Raw genomic sequence first — 20,851 nt, 5'->3', positions numbered from 1 at the left:
AAGTAACAAGGCCCAAATTTTAAAACTCTAAGGGCCTCAATATTTGGAAGCCGAGAATAATGGGCTTTATTACGTAACACAAATGCATCTTCCCTTGGCGTTTTTTACTCGCCGTGGACGTGGACAAACAAACGGAAAACTAACATCGACAAATGTGTTTTCTGAATTGTCTTCAAAGGAGGGTTTAGTTACTTATTTTTCTCCGACAAAAGGCCTTAGGACTTCTGATATCTATAATTTTGAAACTCAACTCAGGTTGCATCTCCCTCCAACCTCATCGTGTTTATTTGTGCTTGAAAGAGTCTTAGCCGCTTAGAAAATTTACTATTACACAACAACCTTATCTTGTTTTTACCATCTCCTTACATATTTATACTACTAGGTTTTAGGTTAATTGTCATTTGTCGTAAACCACCAAGACCATCTAACTCTTCTACCATGTTGATTTGTGCTTGAAGGAGTTTTAGCCGCTTAGAAAACTTACTATTACACAACAAACTTATCTTGTTTTTACCATCTCCTTACATATTTATACTACTAGGTTTTAGGTTAATTGTCATTTGCTCCTAATCACCTCAGCATCTTTTTCCTTTATTGTCTCTTGTTCCTTATTGAGCAAATGATCAACTTCCAACACTCCCTCTTGATCCTTTTGCTCAATCCCCAAAATCTGACCTAAGAAATTGATTCTCTTTATTTCTGAAACTTCTTTGATTTGGTTCTTAATTCCTGGTCCTATGCCTCTCAGAACATCAGCATAACTCACTGGTAGGTTCTCTTGCTCCCTCATCATCTTTATCTTTCCAATCTCATCATATTTGATATGATTCTTCATTGTTCCGGTTCTGGCTATTGGCTTGATTTTTCTTACGTTCTCTTCAACCTTGACTGAAACTTGATGCTTGTTCTTGTTCTGCAGGTACGCTTGCAAGTACTGCAGATCGTCGATCCCTTCTGCAACATCTACAAAACTCACAGGTAATTTATCTTTCTCCCTCATTGTTTCATTCTTTACCTTAGTAATCTTGATTGAGTTTGACCTAGTTTCTGATCTGTTTCTCATCATGACTGATCCCTTGTTCTTGTCATGAGTTTCTGCAATTTGAGGCTTCTTCTTCTCCATGTTTGTCTCATTGCAAGGCGAATCATCATTCTCCAAGTATAGTAAGTTTGAGTTCTTCTTTCTTATCTCCCTCTTTTCCTTGGCTTTCATAGCTTTAGTCTTCCTCTTGCTTTCCTTTTTATTTGCTCTTTGAATCCGATTCTTCTCCATATTCTTTAACTTTTTCTTCTCTCTTTTGAAATGATTCAGTTCTCTCTCTTGCAGGTACCTTTCAGCTGAGACATATGTCGGACATCTATCTCCCTCATCCGGTTCAATGTTATTCACTTTACTACACACCAGCATTTTCCTTGTCTTCTTATGATCGTTACTCTTACAGTGTTTGACATCAACTTCATATTTTTGAATTCCAGCTTCATATTTTTCTTTGTGAGAAAAGAGATTTTTGACATCGTTGGAGAGAGGCTCCCTCACCTCAGGTTCTCTATCCTTTTTCAGTAAGAACTTTCCCAATTCTGCTTTCGTAACATCTCCAACCTCTCCCATAACCGCTTGTAAACTTTTGCTTGTAGTCTCCATACTTGGTGAGATGTTCTTCCTATGGTTAGTATCCTCTTCAGACAATGGTTTGAGAATCTCAGCTAAGTTTTTGTCTATTGGTTTTTCTTCATCTTTCAGCATTGTGTTATGGTTCTCTGCTTTCAGGCTTATCCCCTTGGTTCTTTCAACTTTCTCACTTTGTTTAGTGGTTGTAGGCTCTAAGCATCCGACTTCACCTTCATTCTCCTCTATCGGTTGTTCAATAGGTTGGTGGTATGTCATCCTTTGAAATCTTTGAAACCATTCACTGTGATTGTTGCATTGCTGCATATGACTTGATTCCCCTACTTGGATATCCTGGTTCATTGTGGGGCTTGCTACTCTTTTAATCACACAATGTGACAATCATTCTTCTTTTTTCTGCAGGCTCTCAGTTTCAGCATTTCCATAGATTTCACCATGACCTCCAGGTCCAGTTTCTACCTTCCTCTCTGATGTCTCTCCTTGCTGCTTTTCTTTTTTCAATTTTTGGAACTCAATAGAATAGCATCCATCTGTCATGGGTGCTTCAAATAACTTATTCCCTTCTTGATTAGTGATTATGCATCCTGATTCATTGAACATTATTCCCTTCTTGATTAGTGATTATGCATCCTGATTCATTGAACATGATCCCATAGCCGATGTTCATTAGATGAGGGACACTTTGATAGTTGTGTGCCATGCTAGGTACAAAGAGGACATCCCTTATTGCTCTTTTTCCCGTTTCAGTCATCAATGTGACTATACCATTTCCTTTTGCTTGAATAGCATCACCAGTGCATAAGCCCACCTTTTTCTTAGTGATTTTGTTTAACTGTGAGAACCAACTTTCTTCTCTAGCCATGTGACATGTAGCTCCACTATCGATCAACCACATATTTTCATTGCTTGTGATTTGGTCATGAATTGCTGTAAACAATCCTTCCTGTTGGTCGTCTTCTTCATGGTCTTGTTTGTTTATTGGTACTTGACCTTGTTGTTCAGCTTGAGCTTGCATATGAGTTTGATTGTGCTTGAGTCTACAGTCTCTAGCATAGTGTCCCAGCCTTCCACACACAAAACAACCTCTTCTAGGTTTGAATTGCATGTTTTGTTGTGTGGTTGTCTTGTTTTTGTTGTAGTAGCATTCTTCCTCATTGTGATTGTTTTTCTTACATATGTTACACCACTTTGACTGAGAAGATTATGGTCTGAATGTGTCTTGTGTATGTTGAACATTCTTAAATTTCTGAAACCTTGCTGCAAACGCTCCCTTAGCACTCCCACTGTTCCTATCATCTAATCTTTTCTCTTGACCTTGTAACGTATTGACTATCTCAGCCACTGTTATGGTTGAAAGGTCTTTTGGCTGCTCTATAACACCCATATATGAGTCAAACCTCTCTTGCAAGGAGCACAATATCTTGGAGACAATCATGCTCTCAGGTAACACTTCTCCATGAGTTCTCATTTCATTTCCCAGCTCCACTACTTTCTTAGTGAACTCTACAATTGTCTTTCTCTCATCTTGTTTTAGGTTGTAAAAGTTGGCCCTTAGTCTCTGCAGCATTATCATGGAACCTTTTGAGTCTCCTTGAAACCTCAGCTTCAACACTTCCCATGTTTCTCTTGACGTTTCAGTCACCGACAGGTAAGTGCTGAAAATTTCTTCAGTAACAGCACTGAACAGTAGTTGCAAGGCTGTTTGGTCTTTCATTTCAAGTTCCTCCCACTCCCTTAATTTCTTTCTCTCATCTTGTACAGGTGTAGCTAGCTTATGTGATTCTGGAATTCCCTTAGTTACTATCTTCCACAACCCCTTAGACTTAAGGATTACCTTCATCTTAATGACCCATAAGCTATAGTTGTTCCCATCACACACTGGAACCACTAGTGAGTTCTGCATCTCTACTTAAAGACTGGTTTTTGATGTTACCTTTTCTTTTCTTTCTCTTTTCTTCCTTTCTGCTGTGTTCTAATGAACCAGCTTGTGCCTTTGATTTCTTTGTGCAGATCTTCAAGCTTCAAGGCCACCAAGACCATCTAACTCTTCTACCATGTTGATTTGTGCTTGAATGAGTCTTAGCCGCTTAGAAAACTTACTATTACACAACAAACTTATCTTGTTTTTACCATCTCCTTACATATTTATACTACTAGGTTTTAGGTTAATTGTCATTTGTCGTAAACCACAAAATATTACTGAGCCCATTACACATAATTGGGCCTAATTGATTACATAGCCTTAATGGCTTTCTTTGCTTCACCTTCTTCTTCTCCCTACGATCTTCTTCTCCTTCCTTTGTCTCTTCTTCTTCCTTCTTCTACATATGCTTATGAATCTCTCTGCTCCTAATCACCTCAGCATCTTCTTCCTTCATTGTCTCTTGTTCCTTATTGAGCAAATGATCAACTTCCAACACATCGGGCCTCTCCTTTATGGACCATCGGTTTATTCATTTCTCCAACTCCTAAACTTATCTTCTCTAATCACTTGAAAATATTAGTAACTTGTCTTTTGCGGTTTTTTTTCTTTTAATCACTGATATTTTATATATATATATATGCTTTGATGTACAGATAGCTTGTCGGATCTATGTTTTTGAGTGAATAAGAACAAGTTTTGGATGACAACATACACATGGAGTTAAGTTAGTAATTATGGTTCATAGTGTTTGATCTTTGTTCATAGGTTAGATGGAAACTATCTTGATGGGTTATAGATTTGAAGTCTTCTATATTCTTCGGTAAATTTGAAGTCTAATACGCTTGAGTCTAATAATAATCAGTTTGTTAGCTTGTCTGCGAATTGAACTTTCATCGGTTAATGATAGTTTTCATGCGTCACAAGTCATTAAATTCATGGTAGTACATTTACTTTATGCTGTTTTGTAATTTAAATCTGACTTACTTGCACATAATTTTAGAACGAGCAATCAGACACAACCAAATCGATATGTGTTTTTTTTATTTATTTTTATCACGATCTAGATCTTATAAAAGTTTAGTTTGCAATGGAGCAATAATATTAGTATTTGTGGCAAAGTTAGCTGTCTTTTTCACTTTCTTCCAAATGTGGTCTTTGAAAATTTTATAGTGCTCCACTTGTTTGCTTGAAAATTATTAGTTCAATTTTTTTTTTTTTGCTGTTTTAGTTGTTATTTTGTTCCGTCAGACCTTTTCTTTTTATAAATTTGTTTCTTATGTCACAGACTCCAGACTAAGACGATAATCGTAAGAGCTTTTTTATGACATCACTCATTTTTCAAACTTTGGGTTGTTAAATATGTTAGTCTCTTTACTTACAAAGCCCTTCATAAAAAAAATTTGTAGCTATGGATGCTTAACGTGATAACGTCAGCCACTTTTACATATTTTTACTACGAATACTGTACTGTAGCATTTAATAATTTTATTAAATGACCCAATCATATTTTTTCATTTAATTTGTTTATTTGGTATATTAGTATATTCTTGTGAATTTGATCAAACCATAGGTTCTTGAGACAGAGATATAAACAATTAAAGCAAGACCCATTGAATTCTTGCTGGAGATCGATGTTGTGATCATGAGTAGCTAGCCTAAAAGTATATATTTGCTAACTTTTTGATCTGAGCCGGAAAAAAAAAACATCAATTTGCAGTTAAAAGGAAGCAGTGGCTAATGTAAAATGTAACTTGGACATGAAACTAAAGACAATCAGAGGAAACAGTCAGTGGTTTAAAGAACCCCATGCAACCAGAGCAGACTGCTTAATTATAAGTTCTTAAAACTTTATTTCATTGGAGCAGGCATATAATATAACACATCTCTTAACAATGGTTATCAACAAAGATTAAAACCAAATTCTGGTTATGAGATTTCTCGATCACCATTCACCAAGACAAGTTGTTACCGACAAATATTATCTAAAGATAGAACAAAAGCAATTTCAAACAACTTTTAAAAAGAAAAAAAATATATACTGGAATATAACTTTCTTATATTCATTATGATTAAATATTCTTCGGAAGATAAATTTTCAAATAAACAAAACAGTGAGAGTTTACAAATGGATTGTTCTTACATAATCCATACAAATTTTGAATATAAAACACATAAGAAAACAACAAAGTCCCCGGGTTTCATGTTCCACCGTCAAAGTAAAGGTAATAACACCCTTTCTTTAAATATCTCACTTCAGCTTTCTCTCTCTCTCCATTTACAATGACTTACACTATGTCGAGACAAGTCAAAATCGATCTCTGGCTGGAGAAGAAGGACAAAGAGAAAGAGAAATACCCAAAAAACAAAGAAACCATTAAGTTGATAATTCTCACTCTGCTTCTCTTCTGCTCCGTTTGTTTCCTCTTCCTAATTCTCCATTTCCCCTTCCCAACAGAGTTCACAGCCTCACTCCCACGCACGTGCCACCACAATTTCACCGTCTACGTCTACGATCTTCCCAATGAGTTCAACATCGGCCTCCTCCAAAACTGCCGGCACTTGAACATCTACACCAACATGTGTCCGCATGTCTCCAACAACGGCCTCGGTCAGCCTCTCCACCGCAGCGGAAGAACATCGTGGTTCGCTACGCACCAGTTCATAGCCGAGATGATCTTCCACGCGCGTGTGGAGAACCACCCGTGCCGCACGCGGAATCCACACAATGCGGACATCTTCTACGTCCCTTTCTACGGTGGCCTCTACGCTTCAAGCGTGTTTCGAGAACCGAACCTGACCAAACGCGACGAGCTAGCTGTCAGATTAGTCGACTACATTAGTGATCAACGGTGGTGGAGGAGAAGTAACGGCCGTGATCATTTCTTGGCCATAGGGAGGACAGCTTGGGATTTCATGCGCTCCTCTGACACTGACTTTGGAGCAAACATCCTCATGCAAATGCCACGTGTCATGAACATGTCGGTGCTGACCGTGGAGAGGCAGCCTTGGAAAGGTGACAATCACTTTGGTATACCGTATCCTTCTTATTTTCATCCGTACACGTCAGCAGAGATGGTGACGTGGCAAAACAAGATGAGAAGAGTCGAGAGACCAAACTTGTTTAGTTTTGTCGGTGGGCCGAGGAAAGGGTTGGAGAAAGCCGCCATTAGAGACGAGCTGATCAGACAATGCGCCAAGTCAAGCCATTGTGAGCTTCTCAAGTGTGAAAATGGAGGGTCCAGGTTTTTTTCTCTTTACTCCTCTTTTTTAATACGTTTTCGCATTTAAGTATTATTTAATACAGCGACCACAATTTTCATATGGGGGGGGGGGGTCCATAATAATTAGACAGTATTTAGCTTTTATTGACAACTACTGCCACATTTGGTAACTTTATTACATTTTCATTGGTTAACACTTAACACTCTCTCAACTTATTTGACTAAGAGTTGTAACAATAATTCAACTAGGGGACTTGGTTGTTACACTGTATTTTGAGTGCTTTGTGTCTCCATTTTTTGTCTTAAATGTTTTAACCTTGATTATTTGGTCAATCTAGGTGCCACGACCCAATGACGGTATTAGGAGTAATGTCTCGGTCACGGTTTTGCCTACAAGCACCAGGGGACTCATTCACGCGCAGATCAACATTTGATGCGATATTAGCTGGGTGCATACCCGTATTTTTTTCACCCCACACGATGTATACACAGTACATGTGGTATCTTCCGGACGATAAAAGAAGTTACTCAGTGTTCATGGACGAAAAGAACAGCACTCAAATAGAACAAGAGCTCTTGAGGATCTCGGAGAGTGAGGTTGTTCAAATGAGGGAAACAGTCATCGATTTGATCCCGAGACTGACTTATGCGCACCCAAACGCTACGAACTATGATTTGCCGGATGCGGTTGATGTAGCTTTAGAGGCACTAGCTAAACAAGCAAGGGCCAAAGTTATGGTTTCATTCTAAGCCATATATACCCTTGTGTATTTTCAGATGTAATTAATCCCAAAGAATAAAGAATTGTAGTGGCCAGGGATCACGCCAAGCAACTATTGTCGGTGGTTATATTTTCATCTACATCACCTTCCTGCTGCACTGTGGGATCTGTGACTTTATCTGCTGCTCCAAGAAGTATCAACATTGGCAATATCTTAGACAATTCACAATTATGCATTTGTCTATGATTTAAAACATTCCGTTATGTATTTGATTCAACAACTGGCGACCTTATCAACTTGCTTCTCGATGTCTCTTATCACATCGCAAGTTACAAAAGCGATTTTTGGACACGTTTGGTAATCGTAGCCAACTCACATTGTAGTCTGGTATTCACAGTGAACAAAAACATCAAAGAGGAAAGTGGGTATCGAGACTACTACAATTACAATTACTTGAGATTGTATAACTTTTGGATAATTCGCCAGAAAAATAGCCCATGACTACTTTAGAGGGCTCAAGCCCAATTTAGAATAAAAAGTTATCTTTTCTTGAATATCTTATAGTATATAATATAAGTATGTACTTGGGCCTTCTACATAAAAATGCATGGACTATTTGGACCAAGAAAATCAAACTTTTTTTATAATATAGTACTAATCTGTTTGACAAAAAATATATATATATATTACTAATCTATTATTAAATAACACTTTGCAAGAACATATTATAATTAATGCCCTTAATTTGTTTTTATTAATTTATGTATTCAAAACTAATATTTTAATAAATACCTCAGTGCTATGAAAATTGTTTTCGTTTCAAAATATTAAAATTATAAGAATTTTTGATGTTGCGTTTAACTAAGTTCGCTAACTAATCATTGATATTTGTCATATGAAATCATTGACATTTGTTAACAACATAATCAAATAACCGGGATTAATACAACCAATATAATGTAGTTTTCAGATATTTGCAGCCAAATTCATAAGTGATTTTATAGCAGTATTTTCTATTAAAATTCGTGTAGTTTTCATCCAAAATTCAACGAGAACTATATGAGAATATGGTGCTTAGTGTTACTGTTTACTTGAGTTGAAAATACAATTAAATAGGAAAATGATTAATTAAAACTACGCTGTACTTTTTTGTTTGAGTCTCAATACAGTTTGTTTAGGGACAAACGTGTGGGAGAGGCAGAGCATGGCAGCATGTGGAGCTCAAATTGCAGAGAAGTTTAAACTATGTTTGTATATCACACTCTATTAAAAAATTATATAAATTTTACAATTTAATGGACATCATCATAATGTTGTGTTTCCCTTGTTAACATTTGAAGAATATATAATTTGAGTTTCGTTTTTTTACAACATTTTTGTTTTGTCTCATCTATTTGTTACGTCACGACTAGGTACCTAAACCTCGTTCTCAGCTTTAATAAATTACAAAACCCGACATATCGTTCCATTCAACTTAATTTATACTACATCTACATGGCAGCATGTCGTATATAGATGGTACTATATCATATTATCTATATTGAAGCACCTTGTCGTTTATTTTAGCGTGCAACAAAGGTTTGGTAGAGTTCAAAAATATAGTCGTCATGCTATTTTCAATAAACTAAAAACTGGATTAATTTTTCGGGATACCACTTAATTATTGCCAAGTTTAAGTTTAACTTGGTTTCGTCATATCACCACAAAAGATCGACGTATACGTATAGGTATAGTGCATATCACATATTGGATCGAATGTAATTAATTTGATGTCTTTTATGTTGAGTTGTAAATTACGGACGATGAATGTTAATCGACTTCAACCGGTTTGGTCAACATAGGGGTTGGAACGGGGTGATTGTGTCCCCCGACAAAGTCTTAACTCTTAACTTAAGATGTTCTACCAATATTTATCGTGCATTCTCATATTGTGGATGACCATTTCACTAAGCATGCAATTCATTGTTTATGCATATAATGTGGTGCATGCATAGTTCGGGAAGATAATTTCTGATCGCATTAAAAGTTTTAGCTAGTCCTTTTTTTTTAAAGGGTACTAAATGAATATCTAGAAAATCAATTTATTTGTAAATAATTTTTAACATATACTGTATGTGATTCATTATTTGACAAAAGTGTGTGTGTGTGTGTGTGATAAATTGTAGTGAGGGTTTTTTAACTTTCCGAAAAAACAAACTTGATTTTTCGGACAAAGATTAACCCACATCCGGAATTATGTCGAGTATGTCCACATACAAAATATTACGTTGTAAAATTCAATTTTATATAACTACAGAAAAATCTCACATCACAGTTCAAATTAATTTTAAGCATATGTAAATGGCATGATTCGGTCTTTGACTACTACTTTTATTTAGACCAATTTGTTTGTTTTCTACATTGTATATTGATTGGATATATGTTCAAGTCGTTAATTGAATATGAAACCGATAAACCTTTGTCGAAATTAAAAGTGACTTATTATATTCTTTTCCCTTTTTTGACTTGGAAATTAAAGTCAGCTATATACTATTCAGTTTTATATAATTCGAGTTGTATCAGTTGGCTGACTATTATTTAATATACGTAATGATTATTCTATAAGTTCAGTTCTAGCGGTATACTTTTTTTGGACGTATAGTGTTTAACTATTATTATCCTTTAATTATATTAAAACGAAGTTAAGGACTAAATTAATCTATTTTCCATAAGAGACAAGACCTACGGCACTTGGATCATGATTAGAGCAACAGGTTTAACATTAATTAGATACAGATACACCTTTGTCCAAAAAAAAAAAATACAGATACAATACAGGTCCGGATGATGAATGAACCGTTGAGTTGTGCAGAAGCCAAGTGGAGGCTTTGTCTAATTTTTTCTTTGTCGTCTATTTCTCAAGTTTTCTAATTATAAGGATTCTTTCTGATAATTAATTTTTCACCATTAATAGTCTCTAATAAATAATAAAAAGCTAGTTATAATCCGACGGTGGAAGATTTCTCTAAGAAAATAATTATCATTATTTTATATCATTTACATTATAATTGAATCATGTTAAAAACAAAAAATTGATACGTGCATATCCATATAGTACGTACGTATGTCCTTTCATAATTGTTTTTTTTTTGTTTTTCCCAAATCTCCCGTGATTATTAACTCAAATAATTCACATATGACCATCAATAAAAACCCGTGTGGATCTAGACACGCATGTGTGCATACAAATATAACCCTCATGTCTATATTTTAACCATAGAGTAATCTCTCACATACATACATTTACATATTGTAATTTATGTATCCATTTGAATCTGTGACTGTGACATGAAGAAGACCCAGTTTGGACCATTATTTCATATCATCTGACTAGAAAACATTTTGTATCTTAGTGTAGTTGTATTTCGTGTCGGTTATATATCTTATTATAATTGATGATAATGTGGGTGAAAGGGAAAGTTTTAATTAGTTAAATAAATGGATAGGAAAACCTGATTAGCATTAAGAAATATTATAATTTCTCTCGTATTGGATTAGAGAAGCCATTGACTTTGCATAAACATTGGTATACAATTGATAAAATACTTTTAAAAAATTAAATAATATATTTAATACTTAATCCACAAGGAGTAGCTAGCTAGACGATAGCATACATCAACATCATAAGCCTACGACCAAAAAACAAAAGGAACCATCTTGCTTCAACGTAAGCACGTATAGATTATTCTCATCGGTTATGTCTTCGTTGCATAGAATAAGCTTAATAACGAGTTTCGCAGAAAGAGGCCGTTCAAATGTGTGGTACGTACGTCATTATCAAGAAAAGAAACAAATGTGCATTACGCATTCTTAAAAGTGGACTAGTCAGATGTTTGTCCGAGGAGATAAATAAAAATTGTGAAAAGATGAATTGTGTAGTACGTAGGAAGAATACAACAGCATGCAGTAGTCAAGTGTTTTTTAACGATAAAACTTCAAATCACACACATCGTAAAGCTAGGTAGGTCCGAGGTTGTTCATAGTCCGGATGCTCTATATGCACATGTTGATTGTTTATCATCGTGGATTGATATATAGCACGGTTCAATAACTTCAAAGAGATATTGTATATTTGATGAACTGCGCAATCCATTCACGGTTTTGCTATATCAACCCGAGTTTCTAGTACCATATACATAAGAACGTTATCGAATAAGACGATGATGTTTCCATCTAATGCGAATGTGAATTTAATTTCAATGTCATTTTTGAAGGAGAACTAAGCACAAGTTAGATTGAATAGTCATATGACATGTTTTAAAACTTGTTACAAACATATATTGGTGTTGGTGTCAAATCGTACACATACATTTGGTCTAAGAAAAATCTAATATAACCAAAGTCAGAGATAGTAAGACTCTTTACTGTAAGAGTAAATGCCATAATCACCGGGAGCATTATGCGAGCTCTCATGAAGGATGTTTCATCATAAACACGATCGTTTAACATTCTATTCCGGACCTCAACATCCACTTTCAATTTAGAGAAAAGAGAAATAGGATTGCTTATAAGTTAATAGTAGATGATGATTATTATATGTGCATATAGAGTTTAAACAAAGAGGAAAAAAAAATCACAATCAAGAAGAGAAGCATGTGATGTTTTTGTAGTTCTCACAAATCGCAATAACCCCAATAAATCATCCCACGCGTCTCTCTTTTACCTCACCCTTCTTCACTTGTTTTCCTCTCCCATTCTCTCCTTAGTCCTCACACTTCCAAAGACACGTGGCATCAGTGTTCTTAAAAAAACCAAAGCTATAATTCCTTCTTTTGCCATTTGGATGATCTATCTATTTTTGTCCTTTCTTTCCTATTTTCAATGATAAACAAAAAAAACACATTTGTGTGTTACAAAAAAAATAAATAATGATGGGAAACACATTGAAAACCCAACAAAAACAAAAAACAAACTCTCTTTTCTTTTTTTTTTTCCTTAAAAAATGTCAGGAAAAAAACAAAGGTTGTATATAACCTGAAAACAGTGATGTTTTTCTTTTTTTTTTTTTCTTTCATTTCATCGGTATGTCTTTGTTAATCTCTAGGTTATATCATCACGTCTATAGATTTTTTAAACAAATGGTTCTTTAAAAAATCATAGACAGAAAAAAAAAAAACTCTCTCTTTGTTGTTTCTTAATCATGCAACTAAGCTATTCCAACAATTTCTATCTCAATTTTCACGATTTATTTCTCCTTTAAAACCCTCTCCCAAACCCACAAGTAGTGGTGATACATTACAGGTCAGCCACCTCCATTGAAGTGAAGAAGCTCTCTCTTACCCCCAAACCCAAGAGAGAGAGAGAGTAGTGTGGTGCATCGTTACAAAAAACACAACACACAAAAAAAAAAAAGAACCGTACGAAACCATTTTTTTGTTTTGTCTCTTTCCGTGTTGTTGTTGTTTAGCTAATGACAGAACTCAACTTCCTCCTCCAAACAACAATCTCCGATCGTCTCATCACCACCACCACGAGAACAACGTCACCGCCGTCTTTCTCATCATCACATTCTTCTTCTTCTTCTCGCATCATCTCTTTCACCAAACGAAGACGAAAACACCAACCTTTAGTAGTATCCATACGCATGGAGGATCAGTACTACTACTCACGGCCAAAAGACAAAGTCGTCGTCATTTTAGGAGCAACCGGCGCCGGAAAATCGAAACTTTCCGTCGATCTCGCCACTCGTTTCCCTTCAGAGATCATTAACTCTGACAAAATCCAAGTCTACGAAGGCTTAGAGATCACAACCAATCAGATTACGTTACAAGACCGTCGCGGCGTCCCTCACCATCTCCTCGGTTACCTCGACCCCGAACACGGCGAGCTCACCGCTGCGGAGTTCCGCTCCGCCGCTTCGAACGCCGTCGAAGACATAACATCTCGTCGAAAGCTCCCGATCATCGCCGGTGGATCTAACTCATTCGTCCACGCACTCTTATCTCAACGGTTCGACCCAAAGATCGATCCTTTCTCATCCGGGTCGGGTTTAATCTCCTCAGATTTGCGTTACGAGTGTTGCTTCATCTGGGTCGATGTATCGGAGACTGTGCTCTACGAGTATCTACTCAAACGGGTCGACGAAATGATGGATTCGGGTATGTTCGAAGAGCTATCCGGGTTTTACGACCCGGTTAAATCCGGTTTAGAACCCCGGTTAGGGATTCGGAAAGCTATAGGTGTACCGGAGTTCGACGGTTACTTCAAAGAGTATCCACCGGGGACGACGATAAAGTGGGATGATGCTTTGAGAAAAGCGGCGTACGATAAGGCGGTTGATGATATCAAAAGGAACACGTGGACGTTAGCGAAGAGACAGATAGAGAAGATTGAGATGCTAAAAGACGCCGGATGGGAGATAGAGAGAGTTGATGCGACGGCGTCGTTTCAAGAGGTTATGAAGATGAGTACGTCGTCGTCGTCGTCGTCGGAGAAGAAGACGAAGAAGTGGAGAGAGGTATGGGAAGAGCAAGTGTTGGAGCCAAGCGTAAAGATTGTGAAGCGGCTGTTGGTGGAAGATTAGGTTTTTTTTTTTTTTTTTTTTTTTTTGCCAGCCATTTTACAGCTCATTTTTGGAAACTAATTTTTTTGGTCATGTAATAAAAAAGTTAAATGCAAAAAATGACAAAAAAAAAAAAAAAAAAAAAAAGACATTTTTTTGTTGTTGTTGTTGTTGTTGTTTTGTTGGGAAAACATGATACATATGATCTCCTTCTCCGCCATTTTTGGTATTTAAAAACCTCAATTGATGGGAAAAACAAAGAAAAAAAAGCTAGAAAAGGTTTGTTGTTTTTTTCTCTAATGTGTACCATTTTTTCAAAAGTATATTATTTTGAATTAAAGTTTTTGATCTTTAGGAAAATTAGGAGATTCTTGTTTGTTGTAGTAGTATGCATAAATGTTGTGTGTGTATAGAGAAGAAAGCAACGGCATGGAGAGAGAGAGAGAGAGAGTTTGTATTTAGCGTCAGAACAAAAAAGACCTTTTTTTTGTTATTGTCATTGTTTGTGGACCTCAATCAGTCTCAAACCAGCTTAACCAATCTTGAGTTTTAGTCTAAGATTACAATTATTTTCGTTGTTACTTCGATTAGAAAAGTTCTTCATATTGACTCAACTTGATCTTCCATATGAGTTGTTATTGTATTTATATAGTTTTAGCAAATACTTGATCAAATTTAATCTTACATTATATGAAAATGAAATTTAGAAATGATACAATGGTTTTAATCTAGAACTTAAACATAAAATTAGCCATTATAAAAATATTTTGTAGACTGAAGGTCATCATCAAATGTAGCTTACATAAACCTTGCGTACGTAGGATGCTTAAACGGTATATATGATGCTTGATCGTTAATGTATGGAAGTCGAGCTATTTTTTCCAAGTTTTGTCTGTTTTTGTATTATGTTTACTTTTTGGATTATATCAGAATGTTGCAACCTGAGCGGCAAGGAGTTTTCGGATTCAGACAGCCCACGAACTTAGTTGAAGTCAGATATGACAACTAATACTTAATCAAAACGAAATCCTCCAAAATCTTAAAAGACAATCTTAGATAGATTTTATTCGACTAGTTTTTCAATGATCTCTGTAATGATTTGTTTGGACTTATAAAGTTTTAAAGCCTTCTTTTTTTGGTCCAAGTTATTATAAAAGTATTTTAGGTTCAATTAAGTCTTCATTATAACAGACATAACGAGCTGATATGGATTCTTATACAACTTCCACACGATATTTTGTTCCATATCTAGTTAGCCATGGATCTATAAGCTCTCGTCACAAGATATATATTGATTCTTAAGTTTTTAGTGCATGCACCACGTATAAACAATTCGTAACTAAAAAATAAGATATAGAGAAGAGACTTTGTAATACAAAGATCATGGTTCGTGAATATTACACGTGGTTTAGGACCAAGAACTTTAAACTCGTCATACTTTTGTGTTCGAATGCATCGTGTGTTTAGTCAATGTTACGAAAAATAAATTCTTTTACGAGAAAAACATGGTCATGTGGATAGGTCAATGTTATATGTCGGACAATTTAACAAAACTTGGATAGTCAATGTTATATGTAAATGTACGTACCATTCCAATACAAAGTAAAATATCAATAATGTTTCCATCGATCTCTATCACTCATTTATTATTCTCTCGTTGTTCTCACCAAGTCACCATTGTTCTTTGCAATTTCATAAAGGTGTCATAATTTGTAACAGTACTTGATCAGAGAGACCAAAGACAATAATATTGGCACGTAAACTCTAGACTGCAGCTGCAGGGGTTGCTATCAAAACTTTTTCACCATTGATATAGGTCTAGTCAACAAAGGCTTTTGTATACAATTATTTCTTTCATTCCAATCTAAGGAATGATATATACATATGTACCTAGCTAACTCATAGATTCCTCCTCTCATGTATAACGGGATGTTAGATTGTGTATTGTCCGTAGTGTAAACTCAGAAGTGGTCCTTTACTCCCATATATTGGATATTTATTTCAATTGCTTTACAAATATATATTAATTTCAATTGACACACACACACACACACATATTTTGTAATGTGAAATTTATTAATCACTAGGTTTTATTGTTTACAAAAGAAAATGCTGCTGAAAAGGATATAAAACTTTTTAAAAAGAGATCGAAATTTTAAAAAGTAGAAAGCCAAACACATTTAAAGTTTTATTTAGAAAGAGATCGAAAATGTAGTTATATGGTGATCCTTGCATAACTCTTATAAATATATTTAGAGATTAGTATGTTTACAAATAAAATTTTAGATGAGAAAATTCGTTGCCCTGAGATATAGAGGATTTCTTGTAACATCTTTAGTTTGACTTACCCCAAATATGGTAAAATGTACTTTAGAACACATATTGCCTAACGGCATTTTAACATTGTTCTTCCAATAACCGGAGCATGTTGTGTAATGCAAGGTTTGTATTAATATTCCCGTCGTGTCACAACCCGTTTTCAAATCCTAGTTTGTGTGTAAATTTTCAGTAATTTATTTGTATTTCTTGCAATGATTGATTTTATGTTTTTTTTTTTGTTTTGCGTTAGTTTATTGTTTTCATTTTTTGGGTGATGGAGGCAATAATGTCATTTCACCGAATAAGCCTATATGAATTCTCGTTTTGGATTCTGAACGACTAGCAATGAAGTCCAAAGGTTTGTGGATCCTATCTTACCAATTAAAGAATAATATAGGAAGTGCTTCCACATATCATATGTAAAGAAAATACGATGGAGTGATAATATGAGATTAACTAACTATAAAAACCACTGGATGGGAGCTAGCATAGTTTGATTGTATATTTGATTTTTTACTTTAAACATTAGTAACACAAAATAAACAAGATAAAAGTTATGGCCGGAGCCAACCTGGGCCTAAACGCTTAGAATTGTTGTATATTCAATCATGAACAGTTTAAAACCCGGATCTATGGAACTGCATATATATATTACGGAAAAATATCTCTATAATTAAAATATAAGTGTCTGATGAGTGATGACATCAAGTGGTTTGCCTGATCTCTCCCATATACTTCCCGAATCTGATTTGAAAGGAAGCTTCTCTTTATCCCCAAATTTGTCTAAATGCATGCAAATGACAGCTTTACATCAATTGAAAGCATATAATTATCAAATTCTATCAGATTACTCGCTCTTTGTTTCATATACAATAAAGTCTATGATCAAAGTACGGGCTTCTTTGTACCTTTTTTCAATGAGTCTCGTGGCCTTTTTTTTTTTTTTTTTTTTTTTTAAATTCAAATATTCTTTGTACATGTCTGCATGTTTGATAAAGTCAAACTTAAAAAGTCAAAACACTTAATTATGTCAAGAACTAAAAGTCAAACTTTCAACACATGCTATATAACAAATAAATTTATTGACGAATACAACAGCAAACGATTGAACCCAGAATCTAACAGCAAACTCAACAAATCAGAAACAATTTTAGCTACCGCAAGGTCATAATCCAATCTTAGTTGAAAATCTGTGTTATCACTCAAAATTACCATCACTTATTATTTAAAATAAAGTTTTTTTTATAAAAATAATACTATTTACAAATCTGAATACACACATGTTTTTAACTTTTTAAAAGCTAATATTCTTTTTTTCCAAAAAGCACAATATGTCTCTTAATTATCTTTTTTTTTTTAATTGAAAATTAGATCTTTGACAAATATTAAAGTTCTACCAACAAATGTGTGAGGATGTTTGTCTTTACTAATTTCGTTGTTAAAAAGTCCACAATGTAGTTGAGAAGATTGTTATCGTTTTAAAAAAAAAATTATGTACCAATTTTGAGTTTGCACTTGTTGTAAACAACCTGAGTATTTTGACTCTTTTAATTGAGCAAGATTTTATAGCCATAAAACTTATAATTTGGAAGATATTTTTACTGCCCTACTCCTATTGATTTTAGTTCCAATTACAGTTATTTTGAAAATAACATCAAAATACCTAATAAGCAGTTTGAAATACGCTCTTTATGTCATCTTTATGATGGTTTTGACTAAATATTTCGTTATTTTCACATAAGAATTTATTTTTGTTACGGTTTTTTTTTGTGTTTTTTTTTTCACATCCAATCTGTCAAAATAGTTCTCTATTTGACCTAAGACCTGACTGTTCATAATCAAATTGACTTGCTTAGTTTTTTTTTGAAAAATCTAGTTGAAAAAGATGTTGCGGATCGTGGCTTGATAGCTCAGATGAAGCTGTGGATAGAGACTAACGAAAAAGGAGGTGTCGCACTGGTGATCACTAGTGACAATAAATTCTTGTCAATGCTTCGGACACTGAAGAGGAGGAGTGGTTTCAGCCCACTCCTAATGTTAACTCCTTATACCCGCACACCCCTAATGGAAAAATTTAAATTGGATCTGAACAGCGAGTGGGTTGACTTACTCAAAGAAGGAGTGTATCAACTTTGCGTTGAGGCAGCAGGTAGATCAGGAGAAGATGCAGGTGATTTTTATGGGGGTGCAGCTGGTATCGGTTTTGGTTTTGTTTTCCAAAACCTGTGAGCTTTGATTTTTAATATAAGAAGAACTTCGATTCACATTTATTTGAATATTATAATTAATATATATAAACTTAATAAAATTTTAAAATATTATGAATATGTGAAATTAAATAATTTAAAATACTAGATAATATGGTTATATAGTAGATGGGTTATAAAGAGTATATGTTGGAATTAATAAAATATCATTAAATTTGTGCTAACACATGTTAAATCCTTATTTTATTATTTGTCAACACTATTAATATTATAATATTTGACATATAAAAATTAAGTTGATTTAACTAAGATTGTGTAAAATAATTAAATCATTAGGAAAAATGTGACTTAATCATAGCGTATAAATGACTTACTATGTATTTAGATCCTTTATTTTTTTGTTATAATAATTAAAAATCAAAATAGAATCTCTAACACTAAACAATATAAACTAAATATAACAAACAAATGGTCATGAAGTATATCGTCTGTTAAAAAATCAATATAAACATTTAGCCGCACAAACGGTTGGAAAATTTAGTTATTATTCTATTTTGAAAATATCCAATATTTAACAAACAAATACAATATAAAATATAAATAATAATAAAAATTATATGCACGCGGTGTACCGCAGGTTAAAATCTAGTTTTATTGGATAATTTTAAAACCCATGCTAACCTTTAATAATTTACATATTTACTGCAATCACACAATCGCGTGATCATTTGGATTAGCCGGATAATTTTCTAACATAAATTTCTCATCACTTAACTTTTTTGACACAACTGCTATCTAAAACATTGCAATGTAGAAAAAAGTACAAATGGTTACTGGTGATGTAATATCAAAATATAAACCGTTGATACCCCAAGCAGATCCAAGGATGGCTATCCATAAAACACAACCAGTCTCAAGCCCATCCACGCCGTAAATCAGTTGAGCTAATGAGATTGTAGCGATAATGACATTTAACGTAAGAAAATAAACATCCCATCTCTACCAAGTGTAACAGTTATAAAACATAGATAGGCTCATCATTAATGACATAATGCATGGCAAGCAAGATGGGTCGACCTTTGAACATAGTGTGTGGTGGATCTGAGAGACCAAAACAACAAACCAGTTTTAAAACGTAAACATACATTGACAAGAACCCAAAGTATCTGAGTAGAAAATAGTTGATACTCATATCATCTTTGTATGCTATCACATAAAGATGACACAAACTGCTTATGACACAAAGAAATATTTATGAGAAAAAGTTAACTGAAAATTGAAACAAAAGAGAACGAAGAGGGTAATAATATGCAGTTATTCTCCTATGATTTTTTTCATAATTGAGAGAAATGGTTGTAATAAACTGATAATGGAGACAATACATATATATGCTCAACCAGTGAGACAATATTTGATTATATAACACTCCAATCAAATATGGAAGTAAAGATTAGAGAATAAACAAATTCATACAAGTGATTAATATTGAAGTAAACAACTATCTATAAAAAAAATCCCTTTTTTTTTATGGTCGTTTTTTCTTCATATTCCTTCACCAATTAGATCTGGCGATGTGTACGACAAAACCGGTAATTGTGTAAGTGGTTGTTCTAATATCGTTTTTTCTTCATCTTTTTTTTTCCTCCGATAATAGAGAGAAATAATAATGACAATGAGGATAATATGTGGCTTTTTCTTTGTGCATTTACTAGATATTCATCCACAGTATATCGCGAGGCAATTTTTTTTTTTTGTCAACCATTGGGCCACAACTGGCCGGTCCATTAGCCAAATTCCTACATTCGTAGGAGCCGGGACTCGATCCCGGGTGTGATGGTGCCTTCTACAAATGGACTTACCTCCTGCCACTGCACTAAGGTCACTTCACCCGCGGAGCTATTTTTTCTATAAAAAATGTAATTTATTTTATAGATTAATTATATAGATAACTAATGTTTAATTTGTATTTTTTAAAAATGTACAACCTTACAAATATAGATATATGAGTTAGTACAGAAATTAGAAAGTATTTTATTAGTAGTATAGAATTCTTTTTTTTTTTTTTTAAAAGGAATTCCTACGTGTACTAAAAGTAGGAATGTTATATCGACCGCTAATACTTAACGATGTATGTTTTGTTCAGATATTTATAGAAAAGTAGATGTTATATTCATAAAATATAAACAAACCAATAAACTAATAATTGACCCGTGGTTCAACCGGTCCGACTAATTGACCCAACAACCCGAAAGACTTCCGATTCACCTTCCGGTCCGGTTTCAAAAATATT

At 34.3% G+C, this 20,851-nt stretch overlaps 2 protein-coding genes, 1 long non-coding RNA gene and 1 pseudogene across 4 annotated transcripts; 3 read left to right on the top strand and 1 right to left on the bottom strand.

The window, feature by feature from the left end:
• Window positions 1-2,216: 2,216 nt before the first annotated feature.
• On the bottom strand, window positions 2,217-2,642 carry LOC147941523 (uncharacterized). Its single transcript, XM_087458549.1, has one exon. It carries the CDS (start codon window positions 2,640-2,642, stop codon window positions 2,217-2,219), a length of 426 nt encoding a protein of 141 aa, XP_087314675.1.
• Window positions 2,643-3,388: 746 nt separating this feature from the next.
• LOC109125590 (uncharacterized) lies at window positions 3,389-3,877 on the top strand. Its single transcript, XR_002032711.2, has 2 exons — window positions 3,389-3,517; window positions 3,638-3,877. It is a non-coding gene; the product is annotated as an uncharacterized LOC109125590 (long non-coding RNA).
• A 1,717-nt stretch (window positions 3,878-5,594) lies between these two features.
• Window positions 5,595-7,608, top strand: LOC104701474 (putative xyloglucan galactosyltransferase GT17). Its single transcript, XM_010417164.3, has 2 exons — window positions 5,595-6,793; window positions 7,111-7,608. Exons 1-2 carry the CDS (start codon window positions 5,832-5,834, stop codon window positions 7,520-7,522), a joined length of 1,374 nt encoding a protein of 457 aa, XP_010415466.2. The 5' UTR covers window positions 5,595-5,831; the 3' UTR covers window positions 7,523-7,608.
• A 5,004-nt stretch (window positions 7,609-12,612) lies between these two features.
• LOC104701473 (adenylate isopentenyltransferase 1, chloroplastic pseudogene) lies at window positions 12,613-14,208 on the top strand (annotated as a pseudogene). Its single transcript, XR_015561169.1, has one exon. The product of XR_015561169.1 is annotated as an adenylate isopentenyltransferase 1, chloroplastic pseudogene (transcript).
• Window positions 14,209-20,851: the final 6,643 nt, after the last annotated feature.

This window comes from Camelina sativa, chromosome 7 (assembly GCF_030686135.1).
Source record: "Camelina sativa cultivar CO46 ecotype springtype chromosome 7, ASM3068613v1".
NCBI lineage: Eukaryota > Viridiplantae > Streptophyta > Magnoliopsida > Brassicales > Brassicaceae > Camelina > Camelina sativa.
This window is presented reverse-complemented; position numbering and strand designations above follow the sequence as displayed.

What these genes read in the sequence shown, in the direction of transcription:
- LOC147941523 (XM_087458549.1), bottom strand. Translation starts at nt 2,642, where the DNA reads ATGCAAGCTCAAGCTGAACAACAAGGTCAAGTACCAATAAACAAACAA.
- LOC104701474 (XM_010417164.3), top strand. Translation starts at nt 5,832, where the DNA reads ATGACTTACACTATGTCGAGACAAGTCAAAATCGATCTCTGGCTGGAG. An exon ending in TGTGAAAATGGAGGGTCCAG is followed by an intron (nt 6,794 to 7,110) that starts GTTTTTTTCTCT and finishes TGGTCAATCTAG; the next exon opens with GTGCCACGACCCAATGACGG.